Genomic DNA, 22,825 nt, shown 5'->3' on the forward strand with positions numbered 1-22,825 from the left:
CAGATCACCAGGGAAACTGCAAACAAGGAAAGAGCTTAGGGACCTCCCTGGTGGTCCAGTGGTTAAGACTTTGCCTTTCAATGCAGGGAGTGTGGGTTCGATCTCTGGTCAGGGAGTTAAGATCCCACATGCCTTGGGGTCAAAAAAACCAAACATAAAACAAAAACAATTTGTAACAAATTCAATAAAGACTTTAAAAATGGTTCATATTAAAAAAAAAAAAACTTTTAAAAAAGAAAGAAGAGTCTAGAACAGAAGCCACATTGCTTTTGGAGGCCATGTCTTCCCATCATCCCAAATCCTCACCCTCTAGCTCCCAGAGATTTTCCCAGGCTGTCCTGATCCAAACACGTCCCGTCCCTCCCTCCTGCCCCACTATCTCCCTCCCGCCCCACCATCCCCTTGCTTTATTATGACGTCTCTGAACCCTGACTCGGGGCCCACCTGATTCACACACTCCAATCTCCAGCCCATGAGGATCCATGTCCTGACCGTGCCTGGTCCCCAGTCCCTGTTCCAGCCCTGAGATCTGCTTCCCTCCACCTGTAGGGCCCAGCACACCCCCTGAAGGGGAAGGAGTGAGGCATGCTCACTCTCCCATTTCTCCCTTTGATTGCTTAGAGTAAAATTTTTTTCCTGTTCTTCAAGGAGCAGCAAGTGGGAAACAGCTTCATTCCTCAGTCCTGCAAGAAACCTTCTCTCTTCTGAATTCCACACTCCATCTCAATTTGCTTGTGTGACTTTCCTCTTAGGTAAAGTGGGCTTATGCTGTAGACAGATGTCTGTGTCCTCCCCAAAGCTGACACATGCTGACATCCTAACCCTCAAAGGTGACGGTGTTAGGAGGTGGGGCCTGTGGGAGGGGATTAGGTCATGAGGGTGGAGCCCTCACGGATGGGATTAGTGCCCCAATTAAAGACACTCTAGAGAGTTCCTTTGCCCCTTCCACATGTGAGGACACAGTGAGAAGATGGCTATGGACCAGGAAGCAGACCCTCACCAGACAATTCTGCTGGCACCTTGACCCTAGACTCTCCAGCCTCCAGAACTATGAGAAATAAATGTCAGTCTATGGCTTTTTCATGATCAGAGCCTGAACTAAGCATGTTATCTTAGTCTCTAGATGCTAGATCAGAAGTCTAATAGCCTGTTGGCCGGGTCTGCACTAATATTTAAGTTGCTTGACATATGTTAAAAATTAGGAGCTGCTGCTGCTGCTAAGTCACTTCAGTCATGTCTGACTCTGTGCGACCCCATAGACGGCAGCCCACCAGACTTCCCCATCCCTGGGATTCTCTAGGCAAGAACACTGGAGTGGGTTGCCATTTCCTTCTCCAATACATGAAAGTGAATGTGAAGTTGCTCAGTTGTGTCCAACTCTTAGCAACCCCATGGTCTGCAGCCCACCAGGCTCCTCCATCCATGGGATTTTCCAGGCAGGAGTACTGGAGTGGGGTGAAGATACCCTATTAAAAACCCAAATCCTTGCTTCTTCTAAAGAAGTAGATCTGGCAACACTGGGCCCATCCATAAGCCACCGTGCGTGTAGACGGGACATTCGGGCTCCAGTTTATCTCGTTTACCGCTCTCACCACCAGTCCTGCTGTCTCACACCAAGCTCTCCCCACTCCTTGTTATCTTCCCAGATCCTAGACACTTTTGGGCTTGTGATCTTTGGAGGACAAGAATCCTGTCCTGTGTCCCTCTGAACTCCCAGCCACCTTGTGCCTAGCAAGGTCCTCCATCAAAGAGCAAACACATTTTAAAACTGAGGCCCAAATTTAAATGATCTTCTGTCTTGCTGGGCTGAATATGCCTTCAGAAACAGGATACACTAATGGTTGCCTTATCATGTCTGCAATTTAGAGCCCCAGGACTCAGCGCTCAAAGAGAGAGCAGACAGAGGTGCTTCTGAGAAAGAGCCTGCCTCTTGCCAGGCTGCACCAGGGGAGGGTGAAGGCATCTGGGCTGCCAGGCTTCAGGGCTCTGTTTCAGATGAAGAATGCCTGTATTGGCTTAAACTAAACTCCACTACCACCCCTACCCTCTGCAAGGAGCTCCTAGGGCACTTTCACACCCAACAGTGGTGGCAGAGACCCCAGCAGACTACGAGTCCATGTTGATGCTCTGAACCCCCAAGCAGCCCTTCCAAAGACCAGGAGGGGCAGGTCTGGAGAATTATTTATTCTGTATGTATTCTGGGAGGATGATAATGATGGGCTGACATCTGAATAATATCACACGCCAGGCTGGTTTATTTATTCAATTTTTTTATTTGGCTGCACCAGGTCTTAGGTGCAACATGCGGAATCTAGTTCCCTGACCAGGGGTTGGAACCCCAACCCCTGCACTGGGAGCGCAGAGTCTTAGTCACTGGAGCTCCAGGGAAGTCCCCAGACTGTTTAAAGTGCATCGTTTCATTCACTGCCACAGACCCTCCAGAGAGCAGAAGTATCATGATAACCCCCACTTTGCAGATGGGGAATCAAAAGCTCAGAGATAAAGTAACTTGCCTTCAGCACCCAGCAAGGAAGGGAAGAGCTGGGACTCAAATGCAGGCAAGCTGGCTCTCGAACCACCTGAACGGCACAGGCTACGCTGCACAGCTGTAGCCCCAGTCATCCAGCCAAGACCGTTTGGCGCCCGCCTCCTCTCTACACCTGGGCTTCTGGCCGCTGACACCTGTGACTCTGTCTACAGGCTCATTTCCTGACTGCAGGAGCAAGTATAGTCCACTGCAAGCCAAGTCCCCAGAAGCAGCCAGTGATGGAAGGGGGACTGGTGGATAATAATTCAGCTGCCTGCTCCTTGACTGGAGACCCTGCGGCCCACGCTAAACCCCAGCTAAAGCAGGATTAAACTCCAGTTGCCCACAGTGGTATCTTGCTGATAGTACATCCTTTCCCAACTCGCTTCCTCTCCCTGCCTCACTTCCTCACTACGCTAGATGCTTCCTGGCATCACTGCCAAGCTCCTCTGTCCATGGAATTCTCCAGGCAAGGATACTGGAGTGGGGTGCCACTCCCTCCTCCAGGGGATCTTCCCAACCCAGGGAGTGAACCTGAGTCTCTTATGTCTCCAGCATGGCAGGTAGGTTCTTTACCACTAGCGCCACCTGAGAAGCCCCTAAAGAAACCATGTGGACTTGAATCCTGAGAGTCTGTTTCTGGGGAAACTCAAAGTGAGACAGCGACCAGCTGAGGGATGTTAGAAAGTTGCTTAACCTCTCTGGGCCTCAGTTTCCTCATCTGTAAAAGATAAAGGGGGATGATAGGAGTACCAACCAATCAAGGTGGCTGTAAGGATTGAATTATATGAGTTAATACTTCTAAAACACTTAATAAAAGGCACATAGTGAGACTGAAGCAACTTAGCAGCAGCAGCAGCAGTGGGCATTTTATTAAATCAAAAATTTTTCTGTAAATAGATAGCCAATGGGAATTTTCTGTATGACTCAGGAACTCAAACTGGGACTCTGGAATAATCTAGAAGGGTGGGAATGAGCGGGAGGTGGGAGGGAATGGGAGGGATATTGGAGAGGCAAGGGATATATGTACACCTGTGGTTAATTCATGTTGATGTGTGACAGGAACCAAACCATTATTGTAAACCAATAATCAATTAATTAAAAATAACTATTAATAAAAAATTTAAAAATCAACCCCCCCCAAAAAATGTCTACAACTCTCAGAAGACCCATTTGGAACCAAGCAAAACGGTGGAGCTTTCCCCAGCCTATCAGCAAGACCATGGCCGGACAGAAGTCCCCAAACAGCCTCCTCCGACGTCCTGAAACAGACCATGAGCAGTAACTTCACCAAGCTCACCCTACCATGAAATTCTATTACGCCAATTTCTGCAGCTCGATTTTACCGTCACTCAGAATTTCTCCAGATAAGAGGCTTGAAAGTAATTTCTGAGTCATTCTGGGTGCTAATTGGTTATTGCACAGGGATTACATTTCTCACGTTCAAGGTCAACTGAAATTCCTCTATGTGTCTGGGAACAATTTTCGGTCTCTTGGAAACATTTTTTTAATCAACAAACTATGGTGTGGAGCGATTACCACTCAGGCATAAACAAGCGTTTGCAGGCTCTTTCGGGAAATAAAGGGACACGTTTTGTTGCACGCAGATAAAACAGTCCTTTCCTTCAAGCCAATAACTGGCCCAGACAAATGCTCTGTTCATGTAAGAAATGTTTTCCTGGGTGTTCTGAAATGTCACCCCAGCTGCCCTAAGACAGAAGAAATTATTTTGCAAAACTGAGACTTCATTTTATATAAGAAAACACTGGTCTTATTTTCTTTTTTTCATCCACAAGAGGACATTTTTAACTCCAGCAAATGGACACCACTCCATCAGAAAGTTGAGGGAAGGAGCTGGAAAGAGCTCTGTGGAAGGCCTGCCCTCCAGTCCTACCTTTTAAAAAAAAAAAAAAATCAGTGTCCAGTTCTTTTTTATTTATTTATTTACTTTTGGCTATGCTGGGTCTTCGCTGCTGCACACGGGCTTTTCTTTAGCTGCAGCGAGCAGGGGCTACTCTTTAGCTGCGGTCCTGGGACTTCTCGTTGCAGAGGCTTCTCTTGTTGCAGAGCACAGGCTCTAGGGGGCTCAGGCTTCAGTAGTTTCAGCACCCGGACTCAGTAGTTGTGGTGTCCAGGCTTAGCTGCCCCGCAGCACGTGGGATCTTGTCAGACCAGGGATCAAATCCGTGTCCCCTGGATTGGCAGGCAGATTCTTAACCACTGGACCAGCGGGGAAGTTCCCAGGGTCCAGTTCTTAACTCTCCTAGGAGGGAAAGTCCTTTCATCCACTCATCTGGACTTGAGTGGCCCTGTGAGGATGAACCTGTGATAGAGTTCCCTGGAGAAAGACTGATGAGCCCACGGCCAACATGTTTACTCCACTTGCTTCCATGATGGGAAGTCCCACTGGGTCAGAACCATCACCAGGTTTTACGTAGGGTGCAGGCTCAAGATAAGGGTCAGGATCCAAGTACTATTTCTATCTAGCTGAGGGGACTCTAAGAGGGTTCTTGGAATAAATGCCCAAACCCTTGCCAAGCCAGCACAGTCCTTCTACTCTGACCCCCACCACCTCCCAGCCGCTCTTTGAACTCACACTTTGCTCTCTCTGCTCCAGCCACACTGGCCGTCTTTGAGCATCCCATAGTTGCAATAGATCGCCCAACACAGGGCCTTTATATCTGCTCTCCTCTTGGAATGAAAGGCTTTTTTCCCCCTTTACTTGGTTAACCTCCTGTGTTGTTTCCTCAGAGGCTCCTTCCCTGCCCTCTCAGATGTTATATTTCCCTCTTACATCTTCTCAAAGCACCATGGACCTCTCTGTCACAGAACTTTACCTGGTCACGTTCTGCTTCTATTTGCTTGCAAGATTACTGGACGAATAACAATGACAGTAACCTATTTCATTTTAGATATTTCGTACAATTTTTCAGAGTTAGTAGACCATCATTGCTTATCTAGAATTGATGATTTCCCATCAGACTTCGTATATTAAGTTCCTGTGAACAAAATAATGAGTTTTCCCTTATGAAACTACTTTAAAATCACTCAATACACACTTAATGAAAGAACTCAAACCTATTTCCCCAAAGCATTTTCTTTGTAAAACTGGGATATGTCCTACACACCTTTGCGTCCCATATACGTCCCAAACTCCTGGAAAATGGAGTTTATGTGGCCCCACAGGGGAGAAGGGGTTTGCCTGGGGTAGAAACAGACCAGCACTACTGCCCAAGGTCAGAGCCAAGGGCTCTTAATCTTGGGAAGATGCACCTGTAGGTACTTCATGGAGTTACCAGCACAGTTAATTCCATGCGTTAATACAGCACCATCCCACCGACAACAGATCCAAATCCAGATTCCAGACCTCAGCAAGCCTACTTGACTCAGCTTCCAGAATATAACCACTACCTTATCCACTGTTTTCATTCATTGTTACTGACATTCCTGTCCAAGCCACCATCCAAATGACCTAGGTAGCGAATGAACACTTTTAAAGAAAGGTCTAAATCTGATTGAAGACTACGAGGCAGAATGCTGTCACAAGGCAGGGAACACTTAATTGAGATCTTGAAGGATAAGTAGTTTTCTGGGAGGTGGAACAACATTTCAAAGGCCCAGGATCGTGAAAGGCCTTGGTGGAAATCACACCACGAACAAGAAAAACAGTACGGAGGCAGACTTAGCTGGTTCCCACCGATGCTGAAAGAAAGACGTCTCACCTCGAATTTCTGTCGCAGTTCCTCGTTGCCTTCACTGCCTTCCGGCGGCACGGGCACATTGAAGTACTCGCCTTCCTCCTGGCTCAGTAACTTAAACCTAAAGGGAGCAAAGGAAAGACAAACTCCATGATGCTACTTCATATTCTGATGATTAGCATAAGGGAGAGGGGTCTACAGAAAACTGCTTTAAAAACGTGTTGATGGGGTTTTGTTTGGGGGATGTATCTGTGTGTGTGTGTGTGTGTGTGTGCGTGTGTGTGTAGGTAGGTATATTATGTGTATGTATGTGCAGAGAAACTTTTGTTTGGAGCAGAGAAAGGTTTATTGCAGGGCCACACAAGGAGAACAGGTGGCTCATATGCAAAAAACTCAAATTCCCCGTTGGTTTTCCAGGAAGAGGTTTGTTTTTCTTTTTAACTTTTTGTTTTATATTGGAGTATAGCTGATTAACAATGTTGTAATAGTTTCAGGTGGATGGAAAAGGGACTCAGCCATATAAATATAAATATATATATATATACACACACACACACACACACATACATGTGTCCATTCTCCCCTAAACTCCCCTCCCATCCAGGCTGCCACATAACATTGAGCAAAGTTCCCTGTGCTATACAGTAGGACTCTGTTGATTATCCATTTTAAATATAACAGTATTTACATGTCAATCCACACTCCCTATCTCTTCCCTCATTTATATTTTTATAACCATCAGAAAGACATCAGAAAAAATATGTTTATAGAATGCAAAGTTCTTTGTCAGCCTGTACACACACATAGACACACAGGATTTTCTTGGTTATAACACTTATTGTTTCTATCCATTTTGCGGGGCCCACTAATGGATGTTAGAGTTGGACCATAAAGAAAGCTGAGTGTTGAAGAACTGATGCTTTTGAATTGTGGTGCTGGAGAAGACTCCTGAGAGTCCCTTGGACAGCAAGGAGATCAAACCAATCAACTGAATATTCATTGGAAGGACTGATGCTGAAGCTCCAATACCTCGCAGCCTGATGCGAAGAGCCCACTCATTAGGAAAGACCTTGATGCTGGGAAAGATCGAGGGCAAGAAGAGAAGTTGAGATGGCTAGATAGCATTACCAACTCAATGGACATGAGTTTGAGCAAATTCCAGGAGATAGTGAAGCAGAGAAGCCTGGCATGCTGCAATTCATGAGGTCGCAAAGAATCGGACACGACTTTGTGACTGAACAACAAGAAAGTGCTTTCTGATTCTGAAAGAAGGCTGATGTATCACGCTGTATCACTGCATCTTGCTGTCCCAGCATTCCTACCCCCTTTCACTGTAACACACTGCTACCCTGCCACTCAGCACTCGGCAGCACTTGGAAGACTATGGAGTTCACTCAATGATGCTGTTTTTCTACATAGACACCTTCCCAAAGTGTCTGGTAGTCAAGCTCCTGAGAAAGTACACAAGTCTTGGAGTCAAACCATGCCTGGGTCCAATTTTCACCTCTTCCCTTGCCTCTTTGGGTAATTGAATGAGCTAGGAAGATCCCTTGAGCCTTGATTCTTCTCATCTATAAACAGGAATAAAAGCCTTTTCCATAGGATCATGGTGAAGTTGACACGTGATGATGTATGTAAGATGATAAGCCTGGTGGCTAGCATTTTGTTGTTGCTCAGTCGTGTCTGTCTCCTTGTGACCCCATGGACTGCAGCATGCAGGCTTCTCTGTCCTTCATCATCTCCTGGAGCTTGCTCAAACTCACGTCCACTGAGTTGGTAATGCCATCCAACCATCTCGTTCTCTGTCATCCCCTTCTCCTTCTGCCTTCAATCTTTACCAGCATCAGAGTCGGCTCTTCACATCAGGTAGTCAAAGTACTGGAGTTTCAGCTTCAGCATCAGTCCTTTCAATTAATATTCAGGACTGATTTCCTTTAGGATGGACTGGTTGGATCTCCATGCTGTCCAAGCGACTCTCAAGAGTCTTCTCCAACACCACAGTTCAAAAGCATCAATTCTTTGGCACTCAGCCTTCTTTATGGTCCAACTCCCACATCCATATGTGACTGCTGGAAAAACCATAGCTTTGACTATACAGACCTTTGTCAGCAAAGTAATGTCTCTGCTTTTCAAAATGCTGTCTAGGTTGGTCATAGCTTTTCTTCCAAGGAGCAAGTGTCTTTTAATTTCATGGCTGCAGTCACCATGCAGCGATTTTGGAGCCCAAGAAAATAAAATCTGGCATTTAGCAAGTGCTTAATAAAAGGCATCATCATCGTTACTGATATTCATAATATTATAATAAACAAGATGGTTTCAATTTGTTTCTAGACCACAAAGATATTTTCATCTAGTCAGACTGAGATGAGCGTGAGGAAGGAAAAGGGACGTTCCAAAGACAATTAAGTCATTGGGCAAAAAAAGAACCCCAAATTCCTCACTCCCAAAGACTTCCTAAGCAAAATTTACAGTTTTCATCACAATGTTTTTCTCCATTCACAAATCTTCCTCGGCAGCTTCTAAAAATAGGCAGATAGGTGACTCAAAGCCAAGATGCCAGTTTGAGCCCAGACGCCTCCACATTTAATAGTCAATGCTCATCTTCCAAACTTCCACTGAAATTACCCAAAGAAATATAAAAATAAGAGAACATCTGTATCTTTGCTGGAAATCAAGAAGGGTGCTATCCACAAAGCAGGGACTTCCAGGAAGTTCCACAAATTAAAGTGCTAGTAAGAGAGCATGGAGCAGTCTTTGGCAAAATTCATCCACCTTTGTGGATTTTGCTAAATCTGGGTGTTATTATCGACTTAATGCTTTCATTTAATCACCTCTTTTTTAAATAATAAATTCACTTTAAAAGGACACTCTATATCTCTTCCTTGTAAAGAAAACCAATATCATTTGTTAAGCAGAAAGTACGTATCTGTGAAAAAGTAAACACATGCAAATCAAAGTTACTCATACGTGTGGCTGATTCACTTTGTTGTACAGCCGAAAATGACATAACACTGTAAAGCAATGATACTCTAATAAAAAGTGAAAAAAAAAAAAAATCAAGTAGATGGTATTGCTTACCAAAGGCTCTGAGACTAACACCTGCCCCCCTACTTTGTTAAAATGGGAGCTCAGCAAACAGCAAGGGTTAAAGAGCATTTAGGATACATCAGGGCCCTCTGAGACTCTCTGCAGTAAACTCAAGAACTGAAGCAACACCAACAGAAGAATAGCTTTGTCCAGTTACAGTTCTATATGGCCAACACCTCAACCATGCACTACCTAATCCGTTTGGGGTAGAAAGTATTTTGGAAGATATACATTAAGGGGGATTGACCAGCTGTGATCAGTCAATGGGATCCTCACAGGACCCCACTAGCAATCCTGGATCAGACCACCAGAGATAGGATGAGGGTCACCAATCTTGATCCATATTCAGGAGGTACAGGACACACCAGCGCCTGGGGCATTGGTCAGAGCAGGCGCCCCCCCCCCCCCACCCCTCACATTCGCTGTGGCCAGTATGCTGTCACTATGGCCTCTGGATATGGACAGTGAACCCATCAGAAAGGAGGAACAGGGATCCCTTCCAGCTTTGAGATGCACAAACCCAGCAGGCAGAAGATGCCCCACCATCAGGTAGCAGGGCTGCCTGCCATGCAGCTGTCTCAGGTCATAGCCCTCCCCCCGGTATCTACAGGACCGGGACCCCAGACCTGACAAAGAAGAATTTCAAAAATACAAAAGACTTCTTTGTCCCTTCATCTGGATATGATAGATTAGAACAGGACACTCAGGTTTCTTGGGCTTCCCTGGTAGCTCGGATGATAAAGAATCTGCCTGAAATGCAAGAGAACTAGGTTCAATCCCTGGGTCGGGAAGATCCCCTGGAGAAGGGCACGGCAACCCACTCCAGAGTTCTTGCCTGGCGAATGCCATGGACAGAGGAGCCTGGACGGTTACAGTCCATGGGGTCGCAAAGAGTCAGACATGACTAAGCAACTAACACATACACACACACTCACATTTCTATGCTCACCATTCTATATGGCGGGCACATGAAGAACCTCGCTCAAATAAAGAGAAACAATGAGGACTCCAGTTTCCATGAAATAGAACCAGTGTCAAAAGAAACAAAATTCCAAACAATATCTAACTCATATTTTCAGTGAGTTCCAAGAGGTGAATGCATCTATGAAGCAGGAACAATTTGAACTTAGGAAAAACTACTTTCAGAAAAAATATATATATAATTACTAAGTTTTAAAATCCACTGGAGACAGTGAACACTAGGATGGATAATCCAGTAAACAATTAGGGCATTAGAGGACAAACTTGAGAACTTTTCCTGACAGTTGGCTTGATATTTATTATGCTAATTAGATTTGAATGGAATGTTTTATATACCACTAAGAAAAAAATGCATATTCCCAAAATTAACATACAACATGAAAGAAGGGAATATTGCAACACATATTTCAGCAAAGACAGTATTATCCCTCTTATATAAAAATGTCTAAATTAGTAAGAAAATGATAGGCAAAACACAGTACACAGTCACTTATGAAAACAAACAAAAAAGCAATATGCAAATGAAAGCAACATAATTAGTAACAAATGTATGTAAATAATAAACATTTATATTATTAAAGTATATATATAATGTATATCACATTATGCATGTATATTATCTAAATATATATATATTTAGTAACAAAATATGTATAGCTTCTGCATCATCTTTGAAATTTATAATACCAGATGTTGACAAGCGTGGGTGAAAGGAAAAGTCTCACACAGCACTGGTGAGAATGTAAATTAATTGAAAAAAATGATAGAACAATACGGTAAATACTTTAATAATGCATATATCCTCAAAGCTACTAATTCCAGGCTTGAGAATTTATTAGGAAATAATTAAGGCAAGGGCTTCCCAGGTGGTTCAGTGATAAAGAATCTGCCTGCTAATGCAGGAGACACAGGTTTGATCCTTGCATCGGGAAGATCCCCTTGAGAAGGAAATGGCAACCCATTCTAGTATTCTTGCCTAGAAAATCCCATGGACAATCCATGGGGTCACAAAAGTCGGACACAACTTAGCGACTGAGATATTTAAAGCAAAGGTTTCACTTATAAGTATATTTACTGTAGAATTATTTATATAGGTAAACATTGCACATCTTATAATAAGAATATTATTATGTAAGTTGAGGCATAGCTATAAGAATGGAATATGTGAGGCTACTAAAAAGATGTTGCCCAAGATTACAAACAGTAAATAAATCTTTCTATTGAAATGTACACAGAACAATTAGCAACACTGACCATACACTAAGCTAAATTGAAAAAAACAGAATGGCAAGGAAAACATGAAAAATGCACAGGCCATATTCTCTGGCTATAAAGCACGAAAACTGTCACTGAACATTAGTAATAAAAAGGTAAACAAAAAGTTAAGACTTTAAGTTAAGTTATAGCCTCTAGCTATAAAACATGCCTAAGGAAAAGCATGTTAGAAAGAAAATTAAAAATACAACTGCAAACTTTGAGTAAGCCACAAAAGCTCAAATGCGATGTATCAAAACAGAAATTTCTGTTCCCGCCAATGCTTGCTTGTTATTTTTAAAGAGCAGCGTAAGTTAAGAGAGAAAAAAATAAATTAGCCAAATATTCAACTGAAATTCAAAGACAACCACAAAACAAACCTACAGGAAAGGAGAAAACAGAAACACAGAACTGATATACAAATCCCAGACTCTTTGAAGAAATAAAAAAAAACAACAACAGTGAAACAGATAAACTTCTGAAAAAACAAGGGGAAGGAAAGAACATGGTATAAAGACACAAAATTAGACACAAAGGAGAGGGTTTGACAACAGATACAGAACTGGCAGCAGAGCAGCAGATGCAGGCCCGGGGCTGGTGAGTCACATGTGGACGCTTTCCTTGCTGTTTCTGCCAGGCGGCCTTAAATGAGAACCGCAGAAGAGCAGGGAGCGCTCGTCCCCTTCCAGAGGGGCACACTGAGTCTCACAGAGGGAATGGGACACACCCTAGATCGCACAGGGTCAAAAGAATTCCTGGGTCAGGACTTCCCTGGTGGTCTGGTAGTTTAGAACCCACCTTGCAATGCAGGGGGCGTGGGTTCAATCCCTGGTCAGGGAACTAAGATCCCACGTGCCATGGAGCAACTCAGCCCGTGCACCCCAACTAGAGAGTCTGTGTGCCACAATGAAAGATCCTGCATGATGCAACTAAGACCCCATGCAGCCAAACGAATAAATGTTTTAAAAGATATATCTGTTAAAAAAAAAAAATTCCTGGGTCAAGAACCCAAATTTCTAGCATTTGGTATATTTCAAGGTAAGACAGCATCATAGATGTCTTGGCCCTAAATCTGAAGAGGACTTTTATCTACAGCATCTGAAGAGGGCTTTTATTTTTGTAGACGTTCCCTTCCTACTATTATTTCATCAACTTTGCAACTATCCCAAGAGATAGATGGAGGCAGGTTGCTATAATTACTCCTGATGAATGGAATCAGACCTGCTAAGAAGGCTGTGGTACAGGGCGCGAAGTCTGAGGTCACAAGGCATTGAACTGGTCAGAAGAGCCAAGCTTCCAGTCTGCCTTCTAGGCCTCCACCATACCGGGATGTGTAGGTGCTTAGATGCTGGCATCACAGAGACGTGGACCTGATCTCCAGCACTGTCATTGATGTGCTGTGTGCGCCTCACCCCCTCTACAGATCAACTACTCTGATCCAGGGAACAATGTTCCACCCAGCAGTGCTGGAGAACTAAAGGCTGATGGAGGTGTAAATGCAGTCATATCTGGACTTCCTCCTGGTGGCCCGTCCCTTATCATCAAGCCATTCTGTCCTCTCTGCACTCTGCCATTTGCTTCAGGGGAGGAGACATGGCGGGCGCTGGCCCAGGAAGAAGGATGTGGCCCTTGTGGGAGACAGCCCTGCCCTTAGGGGCCTGGAGAACTACACGAAGGAGACAGGGGAGGACGGGGTGAAAGCAGAGGGCTTTGGCCCCCTGCCTCCGGAGCCCTGGGCAGAGACCTGCATGGAGGGCCACAGCATAGCAGCAGCTGCAGAGGGAAAGACAGAGGGCTCTGAGATGGAGCTCCCGGATCTCCACGCAGGAGACTCAAAAAATGAGAGGTCATGGAAGCACTGATCAGGGTGGGGCCTGGCAGTGGCCCACGGGGTGAGACAAAGAGGACAGGCACTGTGAAGGGACCTCACAATCAGAGGCAACAGCCGAGGACCTGGGACTCCAGCACAAAGCCAGAAGGATGCCCCCACAGCTGGGGGGTTGGGGAGAGAACTGTCCTGCCTCTGTGGGCGCTGGTTCAGGGACCAGGCAGGGTTGATCACCCTGCAGCAATGAAGCCCAGAAGCCACCATCTGCAGTGAAGGTTCCCTTCTCCTCGGCCGCCAGGAAGTCACAAAACCGCATAAGAAAGTCTAGGTCCATTATAGAAAATAAAGCAGCTATATTTTTCCCCACATCTGACTAACACTGTATCAATGTATGACTTCAGGACACCTGGGAAGAGATCATCCCAGAGCCTGGCACTAGAAAGAGTCAATAAGAGGCAGCTATTGTTATCATAATTATTATTATTATGTTCTCTCCTGTCTCATTTATACCCCCAGGGATCATGTATTCTTTCTGTTTAACCTCTTTACACTTGATTTAAAGAGGAAGGAACAAGCAATCTGAGTAGCAACACTGAGAGCCTGCAAAGTCAAATCATCCAGATGTCAAGAAAAATTATCCAGAACTTGGGGAAAAAGCAAAAGGATGATGGTGTGACCTTTTAATGTCATGCTTGAGCATTTTCTAATTAGTTATCTCCTTCCTCTTGGTCCTATTATTTATTATTCACAATCCAGTAAGATACAGATGATCTCCCAAGTCTGCAAAGACAGATGTCAACTTTTAGAAATCCGAGGTGAGATTTTGTTCTTCAGTCTGGTAGATACAATAACCTCCAAAATTGTGATTTTACTGCCCTGTTTAACAGCAGCCAGTTTTACATCTAACTTAGCCAAGTGATTTCAGCATTCCTTTGTCTGAAAGTGTAAGTCAAAGTGTTAGTTGCTCAGTTGTGTCCAACTCTCTGTGATCCATGGACTGCAGCCCACCAGGCTCCTCTGCCCGTGGAATTCGTCAGGCAAGAATACTGGGTAGCCATTCCCTTCTCCAGGGGATTTTCCTCGTCCAGAGATCAAACCCATTCTTTACCATCTGAGCCACTGGGGAAGCCTGAAAAAAATTCCTCAAACCTATGGAATCAGGCATTCATCTTCCCAGTTTCCTCACTCATGAGCTAAGAAAAACTTTAACAAATGCTCATTATCTTTTTTTTATGAGAATTATGTCTTTAACTTTTGTGATTGGGCTTTAGCACACTTCTTTTTAAATTTTAAAAAAAAAAATTGTATTGGAGTATATTTAATTTATAATGTTGTATTAGTTTCTGCTGTACAGCAAAGTGTATTAATTATACATATACCTATATCCACTGTTTTTTAGATTCTTTTTCCATATAGGTCATTACAGAACGCTGGGTAGACCTCCTTGTGCTATACAGTAGGTACTTATTATTAATAGTTATCTATTTTATATATAGAATGTGCATGCCTGCTCTTTCTTTTTGTTACCCCGTAGGCCCAAACTCTAATTGGAAATTTCCTGAGTTTGAAAATACTGACAACTAATTCTTTCTTTTTTTTTTACATGGAAAAGTCTAGGAAAGTGAAGTTGCTCAGTTGTGTCCGACTCTTTGTGACTCCATGGACTGCAGCCTACCAGGCTCCTCTGTCCATGGAATTTTTGCATGAGGACTAAATAAAATATTATCTGTGTGGCAATCCCAAAGAAAGGCAATGCCAAAGAATGCTCAAACTACCGCACAATTGCACTCATCTCACACGCTAGTAAAGTAATGCTCAAAATTTTCCAAGCCAGGCTTCAGCAATACGTGAACCGTGAACTTCCAGATGTTCAAGCTGGTTTTAGAAAAGGCAGAGGAACCAGAGATCAAATTGCCAATATCCACTGGATCATGGAAAAAGCAAGAGAGTTCCAGAAGAACATCTATTTCTGCTTTATTGACTATGCCAAAGCCTTTGACTGTGTATCACAATAAACTGTGGAAAATTCTGAAAGAGATGGGAATACCAGACCACCTGACCTGCCTCTTGAGAAACCTATATGCAGGTCAGGAAGCAACAGTTAGAACTGGACATGGGACAACAGACTAGTTCTAAATAGGAAAAGGAGCACGTCAAGGCTGTATATTGTCACCCTGCTTATTTAACTTATATGCAGAGTACATCATGAGAAATGCTGGGCTGGAAGAAGCACAAGCTGGAATCAAGATTGCCAGGAGAAATATCAATAACCTCAGATATGCAGATGACACCACCCTTATGGCAGAAAGTGAAGAGGAACTAAAAAGCCTCTTGATGAAAGTGAAAGAGGAGAGTGAAAAAGTTGGCTTAAAGCTCAACATTCAGAAAACGAAGATCATGGCATCTGGTCCCATCACTTCATGGGAAATAGATGGGAAACAGTGGAAACAGTGTCAGACTTTACTTTGGGGGGCTCCAAACTCACTGCACATGGTGACTGCAGCCATGAAATTAAAAGACACTTACTCCTTGGAAGGAAAGTTATGACCAACCTAGATAGCATATTGAAAAGCAGAGACATTACTTTGCCAACAAAGGTCCGTCTAGTCAAGACTATGGTTTTTCCAGTGGTCATGTATGGATGTGAAAGTTGGACTGTGAAGAAAGCTGAGGGCCGAAGAATTGATGCTTTTGAACTGTGGTGTTGGAGAAGACTCTTGAGAGTCCCTTGGACTGCAAGGAGATCCAACCAGTCCATTCTAAAGGAGATCAGTCCTGGGTGTTCATTGGAAGGACTGATGCTGAAGCTGAAACTCCAGTACTTTGGCCACCTCATGCGAAGAGTTGACTCATTGGAAAAGACCCTGATGCTGGGAGGGATTGGGGGCAGGAGGAGAAGGGGACGACAGAGGATGAGATGGCTGGATGGCATCACCGACTCGATGGACATGAGTTTGAGTGAACTCCGGGAGTTGGTGATGGACAGGGAGGCCTAGCGTGCTGCGATTCATGGAGTTGCAAAGAGTCGGACACAACTGAGTGACTGAACTGAACTGATGTGGCAGAGCCAATCTACCAGCTTTCACTTGTGATTCTGCTTCAGTCTTGAGGAGAAAAAGGGCACCATTCTTGATCTCAGGTTTCGATGGATCAAGCTGTACTGTTGCTCTCAAAGTGAAAGCTTCCTTACCAGCCATCAACACCAGCTTTCTGCAGTTCAGAAATCCCAAACGACAAAGATCCCATGAAGTCATTTCTGCTGGTCAGATCCCAATCCCAAATCTCTACAGACAGTCTCCTGTCTTTGTCCGATTCCTTCAGCTGGCTGCAAGGAGGAAAAAAAAAAGTCAGTGGAGGTTACAGTGATTTCTCAAGCAGATGAAATGTACAAGAGGCAAAGCCTGAAGGTAGCAATGTTTAAAGATTACAAGCTGTTGCAAGAAACAAATTCAGTTTTCATCCCGGGCAAGCTCCCTAGGGAGGCAGAGCTTTTCTGTTTTACAGCCTGTTGGTTAAACAGGAAGAGGACCCAGGCCAGCTCTGACCAGGCAGTTCTAACCACTTGCACTGCCGTATGTCCAGGATCCACGATGTTCAGGAAATCCTATTGACACAGTCACTCTAAGAACTGTGAATGCCAGTCCTGTAATTATGTGAGTGTTTGCACACATGCAGGTTGATAATGAGTTGAGGAAATGTATGAAGGAAAGAGCCTTGCTGGGGCCAGTCTGGGGAAAATTGTTCCAGGGCATGTCCTTGATGGAGGCTGAGATGAGCCCCCCGGTTTTGCTCTGAGAGGGAAAGGAGGAAACGGGGTACTGCAAGAAGTCATGCTTTTGGCCCATGATCCCTGAAGTTGGAGGGCTTCCCTGGTGGCTCAGACAGTAAAGAATCTACCTGCAGTGCAGGAGACTCGGGTTCTATCCCTGGGTCAGGAAGATCCTCTGGAGAAGGGAATGGCTACCCACTCCAATATTCTTACCTAGGAAGTTCCATGGACAGAGGAACCTGGCAGGATACAGTCCATGGGGTCACAAAGAGTTGGACACAACTGAGCAATTAACACATTCACTTTTCCCTGGAGTTGGACTGTCACTGAATCCCATCCTACCCTGTTCTTGTTGTGGGATACTGGCCTGTTCTTTAACCTCTTTAAGCCCCGTTGGTAAAATGGGGATGAAATGACTAGTGAAGCCAGATCCCTTAATACAGTGCTTGTTATAAACAGCACATACTCAGTAACTGTCGGCTGATGTATCTCATAATAGTTAGTTCAGATGCATCAAAAAGTGATGCCATGTTCTTGGAGCACTAGCGAGGGAAGACCCTGCATGGCAGCTAGCAAAGAGCTCCCAGCAGGTGGCTGGTAACTGGCCCAGCATCAGCCACACACACAGCCCTAAGCAGGTCATCATCACATCCTATGGGTTGCATTCTATGTTTGCTGAGACCCAGAGCAACTCCCACAATTTGGCTTCACCTAGCAACACATCACAGTATTTTCCACTCCCCCACATCAGAGACATTCTCAATACTGTATATGAAAAACGTTCCAATTTTTACTTGGCTTGCAATGCAAAACTGCAGGTGGAGAGGAAGGAAAGAAGGAAGAAAGGAAGAGAGGAAGGGAGAAAGGGAGGGAGAGAAGGAGGCAGGGACGGAGGGAAGGAAAGACAGGCTGGTAAAGGACCTTCCCAATCTCAGGTGGCCCACAACCCAACCTTGCCACCCAGACTGGGATGCAGTAATTTTAACTTACAATCTAAATGTCTCGTTCCACTCAGGGTTGAGGGAGCACTTAATGGTCTTGGTCTTCTGCTTGCTCTCACTCTTGGGATCAGGAATCAGTTTCAGTTTCACATAAGGATCCGACAAGCCATTAGGATCCATAGGTACAAGGTTTTTAGCATCTCTTACTAAAAACAGAAAGAAAATAAACAAACCAGTTTTAGCATTAATAACTATAAAGAAAGCTGAGTGCCGAAGAATTGATGCTTTTGAACTGTGGTGTTGGAGAAGACTCTTGAGAGTCCCTTAGACCGCAAGGAGATCCAACCAGTTCATCCTAAAGGAGATCAGTCCTAGGTGTTCATTAGAAGGACTGATGTTGAAGCTGAAACTCCAATACTTTGGCCACCTGATGCAAAGAGCTAACTCATTTGAAAAGACCCTGATGCTGGGAAAGATTGAGGGCAGGAGGAGAAGGGGACGACAGAGGATGAGATGGTTGGATGGCATCACTGACTCAATGGACATGGGTTTGGATAGACTCCAGCAGTTGGTGATGGACAGGGAAGCCTGGCGTGCTGCGGTTCATGGGATTGCAGAGTCGGACACGACTGAGCAACTGAACTGAACCCCCAAAAGTTAAAGTGCCAACCAGTGATGGTTGTAGAACCTGTGAAAAGGTTTCCTGGCATCACATTTATTTAATGGGAATCTTCATTTATTAACACCAACAGCTAAGAGGCATACGAAGTGAGATAAACTGAAAAGATGTAGACTCTATGTTGGTTTAAAATTGATTTCTGACTTTCAAACTGCCCTTCCCCTAGATAAACCATAAATTTTCTAAGTTTATTTTCCAAAAGGCCTCCAAGAAAAATTAGTTTCTTCCAATTAGCTTAATTCTTTCTAGGATCATACATATTGTACTTCATTTATGGTTGAATAGAAGACTCTTGAGAGTCCCTTAGGCTGCGAGAAGATCCAACCAATCCATCCTAAAGGAGATCAGTCCTGGGTGGTCATTGGAAGGACTGATGTTGAAGCTGAAATTCCAGTACTTTGGCCACCTGATGCGAAGAGCTGACTCATTTGAAAAGATCCTGATGCTGAGAGAGATTGAGGGCAGGAGGAGAAGGGGACGACAGAGGATAAGATGGTTGGATGGCATCACTGACACCATGGACATGAGTTTGAGTGAACTCTGGGAGTTGGTGATGGACAGGGAAGCCTGGCATGCTGCAGTTCATGGGGTCGCAGAGAATTGGACACAACTGAGCAACTGAACTGAACTGAATATCTGCTTGCATGACTATATCAAATTTTGTTTATCCATTCATCAGCTGATCAACTTTTGACTATTGTAAAAGGTGCTGCTATGAACATGTGTATACTCTGACATAAAAATTTACATATTCTATGATTCCATTTACATGAAACATCCAGAACAGGTAAATCCAAAGAGACAGGAGACTAGCAGCTGCCAGGAGTTGGTGGTAGGTGGAATGGGAGTTACTACCTAATGGTTATGGGGTTTCCTTTAGAGGTGACAAAATTCCTTGGAACTAGATAGAAACGATGGTTGCCGAAAACTGTTAATTCAGTAAATGCCACTAAACTATACACTTAAAAATGGTTAATGGTACATTTTATCTGAATTCAAAAACAAAAATAGGCAATTGATATGAACATGCAGTACAGCACAGGGAACTCTACTTAATGCACCATGGTGACCTAAATAAGAGGGGAATCCAAGAGGGAGGGGATATGTGTATATGTATAGCTGATTCATTTTGCTATGCAGTAGAAGCTAACACAATATTATAAAGCAACTACACTCCAATAAAAGGTAATTAATAAAAAAGTAAAAGCTATTAATAAAAGAGAAAGAATTGCCCTCTAAACCAAAATGACCTATTTATCCAGGCAGCACCCATTAACCAGCGCCTAGACAGCCCAGGGTGAGAGGGCTGGAAAAATAGCAGCATTACAGCTAGGCTCCACCTGTGCCCAAGAACACCCTGGGTAAAGGAGGTTTAGCAGGGAAAGGAAGAAGAAGGTCAACAGTCTGGGATGCAACTGAGAATAGGAAGGATGAGGCAGCATAAGACATCAGTCTGGAGAAATGGGAAGAAGTTAATTAGGAGTCAGTTCAAAAACCAGTAACATAGATGGCCAAGGGAAGGAGATAAGAAAATGAAAACTGTCTAGATCTTGAGGATACAGTGCCAACCATCTCATTTATGATAGGAAAACCCAAAGTAATATATTGATATTAGCAGACTGAATCAAACTATCTGCTAAAAGGCTAATAAACAGTGACTCTTACCCAGAATGCAAAGATGGCTCAACCTCAGAAATCTATTATTAAAATATTCATCACAATTATAGGTCAAAGGAGAAAACTATAGGATCATTGCAATTAGCTAGAAATAACAGGAAATCTCCACAGGACAAAGGACATCTGAAATAACAGCACCAAAGTTAATGGTAAATGCAATCTCATTAAAGTCAGGAATATGACAAAGATACCCCTTACCACCACCATCATTCAGTATTTGTTCTAAGTGCTTCATAAGTGCAACAAGTTATCAGAAAAGTAAAGAATAAAGCATCCCCGTCACTCCCTGCAACCTCTGCTTCCACCTCATCACAGTCACCTCCTTCCTGGTGTTTATCATCCACAAGTTACACTACTTTCTTAAACTCAGCTTCGTGTATCCCACAAGCTATGCTACTTCCCATTTTCCAGTTCATTAACTCTAGTACCCCACTGCTACAAATCTTTCATCACCAATCAACCTATTGACCCAATACAAAATTTTCTCTTTCTCCTCATTCCCTCGTCTTTACTCCGTTCACCCCCAGCTTAAAGTTTTGGAGGCATTATGTTCACTCCCCAAAATTACTCTCAACTCCCTTTCTCCTCTTTCCTTTCATTTTATCTGACAACTAACCACTGCTTGGGATGGAGTGGTGGGGGGCTGACTTGCCTAAGACCATATAGCTAGTGAAGGGCTGAGACTGAATAAAGGGAATGAAGAAAGGGCTGAGTGGACTGTCAGAGGAGTGACAAGGGACCCCAGGAGGCACGCTGTAACTTATTCTGCACTGACACCATTCTCTACTCTAGCACATGGCCCCTTCTTCCACTTATCCACAGGCTGAATTCCTATTCCATGTCATCTTGCAAGTTGTATCTCATTTTTGTACCCAAAGTAAGAATTTTACCTCTTTGATTTGGTTAAGTTCAATAAGCAGGTCCCTAATGTGTTGGGCAGTCTGCTAAGTACTGTGGACAGGGGTGCCAACATAATGTTGATCTCATCTTCAATATCTTATGTTGACCCCCTGTCCCCAGTGCCTAGCAGAATAAAACCAAGTTATTCAAAGCAATTTGGGGATCATGAAGAGTTGAACGTGACTTGGCGACTGAGCAACAACAACAAATTCAAAATAGAGTTGATTTCTAAGGAGACAGTAGTCAGGTCATATAGAATAGTGGATACAGGGCTATGAGAATCCAGGGTCTGCATCTTGCCTAGCAGTTATTTCACATTTTTGAACCTCAAATTCTTGATCAGTAAAATGGAAAGAACATACCTCACTGGGCTGTTAAAAGGGTGAAATCAGATAAAGAATATACATTGTTAACACCTAGAGAAATAGTCAATAAATGCTAGCTATATTATTGCTTTCACTTTCATGTTATTGCTATTTCATTGTTATTACAATTAATATTCAGTGCCCTCTTTTTACTACATTGGTTTGTTTTTATTATGAAGACTTAATCATTTCCAAATTTTTTCTTGAGAATAAAGCATCTGACTTTTCCATTTGAACCCTTCCAAAGGAATGCTTCTCAGCCCTTAGTGTGGACAAGAGTCACCCAGATGACCAGTGAGATGCATATTCCTATGACCCACTCCCACAGATAAGATTCTGATTCATTAAGTCTGGAGTGACAGCTGCTCATCTGTTTCTCTAAGTTCCCAAGTGATGCTGATACTGCTGGTCCATAGAGCACACATTAGGTAAAACTTTCCTACATGATTTAATTTCTTAATATGCCCGTACACTTTCCCCATGGATTACATACAATCTCCAACTGTTCCTTTCTCTCATTCACTGAGCCTTCCAAGGAAAACAGCATGTGCAAGTTTCCAGGCTTGGATCTTGGAATGACACATCTATCACCCTAGTGAGCTGCATAAAAACATGATTTGAGAGGCTCTGAAGTGCCAGAAACTTGTCTGTCTTGTTGATTGGCAACACATATGCAAGTGAAAACAGCTTGTCTTTCTTCAAAGACCACACACCCTCCCCTGTCTTATAAACTGACAGCACAGGACAATCACCAGAACATTCTTCTATTGTAAGTATGCACCTCACAGCTCCTTCAGAGTCCTCTTTGTAGGACAAGTATTCTTGAGCCAATCTCATAACTAATGGTTTAAGAATGACCTCTCCCTGGCCGTCTACTTCCCCTAACTTTCCAATCCTAACTGAGGCATGACTCCATCTTTCCCCCATCTCTTATAGATAGACCCTTTCTTCTACTTCTGTTCCTTTTGGGTCTATCCTCTCCCAAAGGGGCCAAAAATTTCTATGAAAAGGAACAAAGTGGAATTGATTCTGGGACTGTGGGTATTCACATCTCCAAGTGCTCTGGCTACTAAAGTCACTGGATCGTGAACAGCTGAAAGTAGCTTCAGGCTAAGATCC

At 43.8% G+C, this 22,825-nt stretch overlaps 1 protein-coding gene across 3 annotated transcripts in view; it reads right to left on the reverse strand.

Annotated features, from left to right (window-relative positions):
• The window catches only part of PRKCB (protein kinase C beta), a 378,634-nt gene that overhangs the window by 100,067 nt on the left and 255,742 nt on the right, over nucleotides 1-22,825 (reverse strand). For all 3 annotated transcript variants that reach the window (XM_006071162.4, XM_006071161.4, XM_044936131.2), the window contains 3 exons: nucleotides 18,135-18,291; nucleotides 16,566-16,700; nucleotides 6,250-6,346 (listed from right to left, as the gene is read on the reverse strand). In XM_006071162.4, coding sequence (XP_006071224.1) covers nucleotides 6,250-6,346; nucleotides 16,566-16,700; nucleotides 18,135-18,291 — 389 coding nt within the window. The remainder of the gene's footprint in view (nucleotides 1-6,249; nucleotides 6,347-16,565; nucleotides 16,701-18,134; nucleotides 18,292-22,825) is intronic.

The sequence above is a fragment of the Bubalus bubalis genome, chromosome 24, assembly GCF_019923935.1.
Source record: "Bubalus bubalis isolate 160015118507 breed Murrah chromosome 24, NDDB_SH_1, whole genome shotgun sequence".
Taxonomy (NCBI): Eukaryota; Metazoa; Chordata; class Mammalia; order Artiodactyla; family Bovidae; genus Bubalus; species Bubalus bubalis.